General features: G+C 36.5%; 1 protein-coding gene across 1 annotated transcript in view; it reads right to left on the reverse strand.

The window, feature by feature from the left end:
- Positions 1-10687, reverse strand: part of ARID4A (AT-rich interaction domain 4A) — a 46735-nt gene that overhangs the window by 24235 nt on the left and 11813 nt on the right. The window contains 6 exon segments of the mRNA XM_035894338.1: positions 900-1066; positions 2941-3017; positions 4765-4844; positions 6729-6861; positions 7490-7584; positions 7698-7777. Of these exon segments, the coding sequence (XP_035750231.1) occupies positions 900-1066; positions 2941-3017; positions 4765-4844; positions 6729-6861; positions 7490-7584; positions 7698-7777 (632 nt within the window).

Raw genomic sequence — 10687 nt, forward strand, 5'->3', positions numbered from 1 at the left:
AATCCCCCCCCCCCCCCCCATATATAAAGAAAGGAATGTTTCCGAGCGTGTTGTGAAACTCGCACGACGAGGGAAAAAAACCCAAACAAACCCCACAGCCAACCACACCCCCCCACACCCCCCCTTCCCAATCTAACATCAAGGTTAAAAACAGGTAGCAGAAATAAAAGTCAACCCTGTAAATACGTTGTTGATGACATGAAGAAACTGGCTAACTTTGTGGAAAAGGAGCCACTCCAAGTATTCCAATGCAGAAACACATTTAACCATAAATATTAGAGAGAAAGTCCATCCACGTCACAGCGAACGGTTCCATGATTCCCAACCGGCGATACTGATGTTAAGAAAAACCTAACACTTACAAAGGCGAGTCCTGCACTGCTCTTAAATCGTGTCTCAGGCACCAAATCGCTTTAACAGGTACTGTGCATCAGCTCATATTTTCAGTCAGGCTGCTGCTTTTCTTTAATAGCCTTTTTTTTTTTTTTTTTTTTAATCAAACTACTGTTTTCAGGAACAAGTTACTTTTTATATAAGCTACATACAAAAGAAAACCACAAAGTTACTTTTATTTAAGGTTGGATTACTACTATTAGGCTCAGCATCAATTTTTTTGGTTATGTCTCTCTTTCTGACCCAGATTCCTTCTATCACTCTTCTCTGCCTTGAATCCTTAATTTCTGAGATTTTTCTCCGATTTCTGCACTGGGTAAGAGGAAGCAATCTGCCACTGCTCACAAATCCCAATAAAGATGGCTGTAGCAAAGGGAAGATCAACAGGTCTGAAAAGATGTTGAAGCACATCAGCTTTGCCTGAGAGTAAAATGTTGGAATGTGCAGGATCTTCAGGCGTGCAAGTTAATTATGTTTGAAGAATGACTGAAATTGCCCAGACTTACCACTACTTCTTCGGTTTTCTCTTCTCTTTTTTCCTCCTCTTCATCAGTTTCGGCAGCAGCTCCCTCTTCCTCGTCGCTGCTAGAGGACTCCAGAATTTCACTTATGTCCATTTTCCAGTTCCGAGGAACACCTTTTGTGTTGAGAAACGTGCTAGCCTCCTGCAGCCCTACAGAAGAAAGGGCCCTGGTTTTACCTCATCCCCAGTATTCACAGTCACAAAGCATTTTTCATTTCCTTCTCACCTGCTTCTAAATTACAATCTTAAACCAAAAATGGAAAGAAGTGATAAAACAGATACTTCAGCTTTAAACATCCAGTCTACACACTTTACTACATTTTGAGACTGTACAATTTTTAAAATCACGTATCGGTAACTCAAGGAGTTGAGAGATGAGAACATCCACCCCACAGGTAGCATCCAGCTGTTTTCTAGGCATAGGTCCCCATGAACACTATGAAGATTTACACCTATGTACATGAACAGTACCAAAGATAAGCACCTATACTTATCCACGTATATTCAACGCAACTGTGAGCTGCCCCGTTAGAGAGAGACAAATCCTGTAATAAAGCTATTTAAAAAAGCAAACCCATCAGTTAGATCAAGCACCATGACTTAATTTGTTCTTCCCAAAGTATCTTCACATCTTAAAGTTTAGATTGCAGGGAAAAAAATTGCAAATGTTTTGTTTAATAGCACTGCCTAAAGAGATGTTACATTCATGTTTGGAACAGAGAAAAAAATACACTAACAAGTAAGGGACTGATGGGGTGGGGAGAAGTCACACTTGTACAATGGGAATACCTCAAATTCTTTTCCTTGAAGAGGTGCTCCAAGGGGGAAAACAACAAAGCAAAACAAACCCAGATAACCCCAAAACATGCCCCCCCTCCCCCCTGACACAATAAAAAGCTTTAAAAAAGAGGAATCGGAAGAATACTCAAAAGAGGGACAGATTGCAATGAACCATTCACAGTGTTGCTGGAGAAGAAAAGGCACCAGTTTTTAATAGCTGCTGGTAGAGTAACCTCCAGAAAGTTGTCTAAACTCTTTTGGAAACCATTAGTAGCTTCGGTTCCACAATATTCCCTCATGGCAATGAATGTCACAACCCAATTACAAAAAAAAAAAAAAACCAAAAAAACACAAAAACCAAAACCCTTTTGTCAATTTTTCTTAAACCTGGCATCTGATGATCCTTTTTTTGGCTGTTCTGAAGTTCTTCCACAGTGGAACAGTTATTAAGAAGAAAGGATATGTGACATCATTAAGTATTACACGAAGCAATCAAAACCACCTCAAGCTCTCATTTGTATCACATTAAATCTTTACTTGTGAAGGAGCTGTTCCACACCTTTACTCAAACTGGAGGAACTGTTGTTGTTGAGTGGGGGTTTTTTGTTGCTGGCTTTTTTTTAATTTTTAATAAATACATTTAAAATATTTCTCCTTAACAAATTTTGTGTTTTGAAGTCTGATTAGGAGAAACAACACTGAAAGTCTAAGAATTATTTACATTAAAGTGAGAATCTGGCCTTCTACAAGCTCACTAGAAAGATCGAGTATTGTAGTCACGTCATCCATCCATCCAGAAATCAAATTCTGTAATCATACTTTTAAATCAAACATTAATCACAGACAGGCTGTTCTAATGAAGTTTTAATCCTTGCTGACTGGGTATTTTTAATGTAAAGACAAAAGAGTTTCGAGCAATAGCACAAAACTTAGGTTTTATATATTCCATTGTTCAATGACACTTCAAATATTCTACCTTGAAAATATTCCATTTACTTTCCATGAATTTGAAGTGGCTCAAAAGAAGGAAACAAAAATCAAATAAACAACACCTCTACTAGGTGCTATTTTAATAACAAGGCAGCTATATCCAAAGTTTCTCTAATTTATGACACTTAAAATTGTTTGCAAAATATCCAAGAGCAATTATCAGAAATCATGAGACCATCATTTATCTGTAAAAGTTAAAATTACTGTTGCATGAGACTATTTTTTAAAAACTTTTATAATTTATTCTCATTTACCTTTTTTAGGAGAGGACTCAGATTTTGGTAAGTTTTGAACATCTAGTTCTTTAATGTCTTTTCTTGCTACTGAGTAACTGAAAAAGAATAAGGTTCTGTTATTATTTTTAAATCACAGTAAAGCAAGCATTTGACTTAGAAAAAAAGTAATTTCTAAAATTTTCGAGATTTATCATTCACTTTCAAGGTTCTTTCTATCAACTAAACACATAAGGCATTTGTTATTGTACATCCTAATACAAGATTCAAAACCAGAGTAAGTTTCCAATCTTTCTTTGAAATTCAGACACTAAAAGAACCCTTGTAATTAAATAATTAAGGAAAGTTTGTAAACCTTCTTTAAAAATAAATGTTTAACCTGCACAAACTTGCAAAGGTAAAATACTCTACATAGGCAAAAAACATTTTCTAAATTGAAAATATTCACGTCAATCAACAGTTGCTACCCAAACCAACAATCTAGCCAAGAAGAAATAAGCTCTCAAGCTCTGAAATGCATTTCTACTAGCACAGAACAGTGAAGCCAAATTCGCACATCTACATTGATAAAGTTGATTCTAATTTTTAAATTACAAAACTGTTCTCACAGCAAAATATATGGAAGTTGCTCTGTTCTAACGTTATACTGAGTATTCAGTTACTGAATGACTACAATAGAAATGCTAACCAACCTGCAAGGAAAGCCTTACAAGTGAGTTATTATAATAAGATTTTTTTTTTCTTCTTTCATTATTTCAGAAAAACTGGAGTAAAACCTCAGGAATTGGAGGCCGCCATTTTCTGAAGTTAAAGCCATAACATTATGAGGAAAAAAAAGTAAAACAGAGCAAGTCTGCATGCTTTTCCAATAACATTCTACTTTCAGTATATGAAGAACCAGACTTATCTAGAAGGCTGATGATATATGTCTACATTTTAGAGGCCAAAATGAATTAAGTCTTCAGTTACTTGAAATGCGTTTCAGTAATCAAGTCCTCGCATCCCACGGCTATTAAAAATCATAAATTGTTCAGTTTGAAAGAAAGAGAAAGAGGGGTGACAGCTGGCCTTTGGCAAGGAAGTTTTTAGTTACAGTATGTTGAGACAGATGCGTTGGAAGTAAAGATGAAGAGAAATAAAGGCAAACAGCTTGAAAAAACAGTCTTTGTATTCTTTTGAATATATTATTCCTTAAGTAAGACACACATCTCTCTCTCTCTCTCTCCTCCCCCCCCCGCCTCCCCCATCCCTTTCCCTTCCCCCTTTGGGGAGGTGGGATGGACTAAGAGGGCGTTTCTTTATTTTTGCAGGAATCTTGGTTCAGATTCTGTACAAATTTTAATTAAACAGTTACTTTGCAATCACTTTTTTCTTAAAAAAGTAGATTAAACACTTTTAAACTCTGCTATTTAAACAGCGATGGACACCTGGGCACTGGATGGTAACGAGTCCATCAGATATCCAAACTACAACAGACACCCATAGAGACGTAATAATTAAAACATTAAGGGAAATCATTAGAACCAAAACTCACACTTCAAAGAACAGAAATCATCGAAAGTGTTAACACTTGTTTTTTTCTCCAAAATTGTTGATGTTTTTAAAATGAAGAAATACCAGAAAATTTACTAATCTAGTGAGCTCTATCTGTACACACTGGGTAAAAGCTGGATGAGTAAGCACAGAAGTTAGCTGGAAACGGACCATGAATGACAAATGTGTACAACCACAACACACAAAATGGTACCCTTTCCTTTTGGAAGAAATCATGTCTTCAGAAGCGATATGAATTAGTTTTTGCATTTTTCTCCCATATACATCTAATGAAAGTAAGCTACTACTTACAATTTGGAATCTGCAAAGGATCGAACTAAACACTGGTCCTTTTTCACTGTGACGTCATCATTACAGCTGGGAGACACAACCTAAAGTTTCAAATAAAACACTTTTTTTAAGGAAAAAAAAAAAAAAAGCTGATCTCGAAAGGAAAGAAAGATGGACAGCAGGAAAACAGCTGTTTTCCTGTTTCTTCTATTACAATTTCCAGTTCTGAGAAAAGAAACCTACTCCAGTTTATATTACCGAGGCCAACAGTGACAAGTTTCAAGAAGCAGTTTACCTCAAACTTTTAACTTTACTTGTTATTTACAAGCCAGAAAAGTTTGCAATTTCATCTGTAAACTCAAAAACTAGTCTGCTGGGGTGACATCATGGGATCCTGTTTATTCACTCTGCTTTTTTTCTCTTGTTCATACAAAACCTGTTTAAAGCATCCACTTAAAAAGTCACAGACCCCCTTATTTTATACCAGCTTCTGATCTTTGGCATTCCAACTGAGAAGTAAGTAGTATTGGGGTTTTTTTGAGGTGTGGATAACATAAGCCAGTGGGGAATCCAGCGCATCCTTCCACAGCAGTATCACCTCTAAAAGTCTAAAAAGGTGATAAAAATGCATTTGCAGTATTTGTATTACCACAAACAGAACAAGTTTACACTTTGCTCTAGACCATATACTGACAGAAAATTTCAAATGCAGATGAACTTCCAGATCTCCCAGGCTCAGGGGAAGCTGTGCCACCCCATTCAGATGAGCCAAAATTTAACCCCCAAAATGAAGGTAAGACATCCCTGTTTCTCAGGTAGCAGAGAACAGAACAGGCACATGGCCTCCAGTAACTTAATTCCCTAGTTAGAACCATGTTAAGTTAGAATTGCCTGTTAGTAAAGGGATATACAACAACCAGAACACGTGCAACAATACCACATTTCATGTTTTAAACAGAGATCTGTACAGCTGGATAAGTCAGTATCAACTATTCACCCTACATGACACCATAACGTTCTTTCAAGGAAGGGAAGACAACTGGCCTGAGTAGTTAGTTACCTTTTGATCCTGGATTCACACAGGGAAATAAAAAGTTAAACTAAGTCAGAAGACACTAACAGCTGAGCTTGTTCCCAGCTAACCATGAAGACTCAAAATAAAGGACTACAAATATACAGTTAAGTAAATAAAATCTCCAAAGTTCGGGAACCCCCTGCATGCTTAATGCTCCAAATAATTTTTTTTAAAACAAACATGTCTCTGATGGATGACACAAGATGTGTATTCAGCTTGTCTGACAATACCAAAAAGTTTACTAAAGAAAGCAACATTTAACATGCACCCTTAAACTTTTCTGTGTATAAAGAATCTGCAAAGTGTCTGCCTTTACAGTACAAGTTTACTTGTACCTGAATTTATTTCATATATATTTATTACCAGCAATGGCAATGAACAGCTATATCCTACATTGCCAGTCAAATAAAAATAATAACCAACCTCTACTGCTAAAGTAGGTGGCCATTTATGTAAATGCCAGCATAAAAGGAACCAGTATTTCATAAAACTGGAAATCTAAGGAAAAAGGCAACCATTAAACACCGAAAGATAAAATCTCCACTGCGATTAAAATTAATAAAAATTGCCTGGGAGTGCAAGTCCTAACATACCTTATTTTTAGAAGAAAAACTGTTACATACCATCATTTTATGTGCAGTTTTGAAAGCTTTAAGAGCCATAAAACTGTAACTTATACATAAACATTAATCTTTGCTCTCCTACTCTTCGTAGATACTGTAGAATATTTGTATTTTTTGCAAATATGGGCAGCAGAGCTTAGCCTGACTACATGCGCAACTTTGCTGTTTGCAAACCATCCTACCCAGGAAAACCACTGTATGAACAATGTAACAAGTCAGATGACATTCTTTTTTAAAAAGATATTAGTAGTGCAACACTGGAGATGTCAGCGTCTTAAGCCACTTACCAGAGCTGGATACCAGTCTGCCTTCTCAGAATTACAAGTCACGCTCACAACTTTTCCAAGCAATTCATCATTGAGACGCCTTTTATCTTCATCCTCCTCTTCGCTACTTTCTTCTTCCTTTTCATCTTCAGTACTAAATTATTAAAACACACAGTATTTTAAAGTTTTCACCTGAAGGTGATATTTGAAAGCAAATACAGCTTACAACCAGATCTTTCTTCCTGTTCTGCAAAGCTTCAAAAACAAAATCAGAATTTCAAGAGCTGAAATTGCTTGAAACACACTTAAATATTAAGTGCACTTACTTAGTATGAGGAATTTTGTAGAAATTCTTTCCAAGCAGTAGTATTTTACAACACCATCATGTTGGAATTGGAGGCATGAATCAGGATTTGATTGTGCACAGACATGAAACAAAAAGAAATGGTCTCTACCCCAGAAATTTAAAAGCACCTTTTTTTTTTTTCCTACTTCGTGCAGTATAAAGAAGGTTAAAAATCCTACATTTCCTGACACAAGTTCCTATTCTATGAAAGAAGCATAAACATTCGTAAGGCTACTACAAGCAAAAAATGCCATCAATTTCATAATACTGCTAACATATGAACAGATCTGCATGAAATGAATTACCCAAGCCCACAAGCCGTGCACGCGACTCACATGCTAGAGCGTTCAGGCCATCACAGCGTCAACACTACCACTTCAGTTTTAGCAAAGGACACTAAATGAAAAGAAAGCACCAGAGCACTATCAAAACTCACACAGGAAGAGATGATCTTCTTCCTCTATTAGATTTCTTCCCAATAACTGGAGTTCCAAAGTGCTCTGGATTGGTTAGTGGCAGTTGATCGAGTGTCTATATGGAAAAAGAGGAAACAAAATTAGTTTGCAATTTCTTATTATAAAAAAAAAAAAAAAACCAAACAAATTAACTACTTTGTTTTCACTGCATGTCCATCATTATCTTACCTCACTTTCTGCGAAGTGCCTTTCTCCCTTCAAGCATAACGAAGTTCGTCTCAAGGTCCTTTCATCACCATCATCAAAAACTAGTATGAAGCCAAGAAAACACATTGTCACAAGATGAGGAGATCTCTTTCCCAAGCTGACAAAACAAGTCTACTACTTCCCTCACAATTTAGAATATTCTCTAAAACATAAGTTCCAAGGCCTCCACTTAAATGTTACTTTCATTCACAAGCAAAATGGAGGGTGGAATTCCAAATCCAGTCTAAGAACATTTTCACAGAGATTCAAGCCAGTATAAAGTAAGGCTTTTGGATGCAATAGTCTCAGTCTAATTTAGACATCCTTCTTATCAATACACTGCACATTCCAAACCATAGCTACTGGCTGCATGCCAGTTACTATTATCTGACAATCTTAGGGTTTTGTTTGGTTTGGGTTTGGTTTTGTTTTGACCCTATCCGTTTATTCCTTTCTGATGCTACCTTTTAATCCTCTCTCTTGATACAAACAACCCCACAAAAAGACAAATGAATGGAAAGGAAAACAAGCATGTAACAGTTTTTGCTACACTATCAATACCGTGCTACCAACAGACTGGGCATACTGGAAACTTGCGACTGTAAGTCTGTCCAATTTATAAGGAATACTTAGTAGACATCCTGTTCTCTTAAAACTCATGCGTAAGCGATGGGGAAGTTCTGTAAGTTTCCATCAATCCATGGCTGAAGACATCTAGAATGCTGTAAGGCTACTGCAAGCTTTGCCTGAGACAGATCTACTCTTCAGTCAGTTTAAATGAAACCTTTTCATGAAACTTCCTTGAAGAGAAGGAAAGAAACATTACTAGTTCCCCCCCCACGCTGATTCAGATCCCGCTGTCCAAGCCATGTGAACAGGCCCTTTTCGAAGAGCGGAGACCAGGTGGCTGCAGTCTGGCATTCCAGTAAGGTAAAAGTTTATTTGTATGGGTCAAAAGGGCAGAATACTACTCTATATTTAAAGTACTTGAAACATACTTTGCCCAGTAGTGAACTTAAAGGGAAAAAAAAAGAAAAAAAAGAAAAATAAGTTTCAAAAGCGTTGTGCATATCAGTAGGATAATTTCGGCATACTTCAATTTAAAAAAAAAAAAAAAATCTCTCGAGCTAACATGAATATCAAATATGTATGTATTGTTAGCAAAACCAGATTGGTTGCAGCAAGAAAAGCACTTATTTTATTTTTCAAGTAACTAAATAGAACAGTCACATTCCCATAATCTTAGATTAAAGCCACAGACTGCAATAATAACTATATAAAAAGTTATGAATACAAATTTCATTAAGTTTAAAAAGATAAACTTTAAGGTTCCACCACCTTCAGAGTAGAGATATTGCTGTGTATGCTCCACTACTGAATTACCTTAATGGCTTATGTTGTCATACCTGTACGCACAAAGCAACTAACTTTCCCCCTTCCAAAAACCTGGTATTTTAAGAATGGCAGATACCTATATGCCTGATTAGCCACACTAGTTGTTAATATTTTCAAAACTTTAAAAATATAAATACTAGTAAGAGCCATCAACCCCAACATCACTATGTTACTCTCAAAATCTTCTAGTTCAGCTTACAGCTCAAGGAAGCCACCGCTGCAACACCTCGCACTAACTGGGAAAACCAAGTATGAGCTCTTCCCTTCTGCATTACCCACTCAGCATTGGCACCCACCGACCAGCTAAGTGCAAAGAACACAGCGCTCAAAATCATTCTGAAGTTCAGCGTTCTCATGGGTTTACGTTAATAATAATTAAAAAATAAAGAAATCTGTGCCATCCCTTTGAAGTTTAAGTTTCATTACCCACTCCAAATGTGCCACTCATCAGCTCTCTGTACACTTTGATAACAATATTTCATTGGCAAATTTCTTAAGTTTTAGGGTGGTTTGACTAGTTGTTTGGTTTTGGTTTGCGTTTTTTGTGTGTTTTTGGGGTTTTTTTGTTGGTTTTTTTTTAAATGTTCTGTGTACCCTACAGCGTGTGCCATTTCTCATCGCTCTGAAGGGGCTTAAAAGCAGATTACCATCATTACCCTTTGCCAAACACATTCAGAACTAAAATCAAAGTACTAATTTTTCACAAATAATCATTTTAGGGGACAAACGGCTGGTGACTGGCAGCAGGTAACTTTACTGAAAAAAGCAAACAGAACCTGATACTTGAGAGTAAATAAAGAAAAAGTCAGTCTAGTTTATCCCCAATTTTGGAAGCTCTACCTATTTAATCAAAACTAGTATAAGCAGAGGAAGAAATCAAGCAAATAATTCATAAACCAGATGACATACACCATTTTTTCATCCTTAAAACATAAAATCTTGCAAACACTGAGTGTTAAGTAAAATACATTATTAAAACATACTAAACTCTACTTAAATTGGGACACATAAGGGAATCATGACAGTTAAGAACTGTGTGAGATATCCTGCTTTCCTTAATTACAAAAACCATGCAAGTTAACTTAGAACTTTGAAAGCCACATAATTAGATATTCCCAACCAATACAAGACAATTATAGATTGCCAAATGTATTTGCAATTGCAAAGTGTCAACTTCATAAATTTGTATTTCACTTCCATGGAAAAAAACGACATCGAAGAAAAAAAAATAATTAATGCTGAATAATTAAGTTTTCCTAATCACTCCTCAGACCCAGACAATGAAAGCATGAGTATGCTTTCAGAGCTCCGTAGTCACACTTTCAGTCCTGTTCCCAGTTTCATACCTGAATGAAGACAAGTCTACTTCTTCCTACAAGCCTTTTTCTGCCATTTCTCTCCGTTTTCTCTAGCTGACGGTACAGAAGTGGCCTGTTCCACAGAAGCTGCTTGTCCCTTGCCACACAGGCAAAAAGTGCTAGGCCACTCTACTTTTTCCAGAACTGAAACAGGGGGACTACAAAAAAGAAAACAAAAAAACCTCCCCAAAGTCCCTTCTGAAACCCCCCTCCCACCTC

The sequence above is a fragment of the Egretta garzetta genome, unplaced genomic scaffold (genome assembly GCF_000687185.1).
Source record: "Egretta garzetta isolate BGI_Z169 unplaced genomic scaffold, ASM68718v1 scaffold485, whole genome shotgun sequence".
NCBI classification, from domain to species: Eukaryota; Metazoa; Chordata; class Aves; order Pelecaniformes; family Ardeidae; genus Egretta; species Egretta garzetta.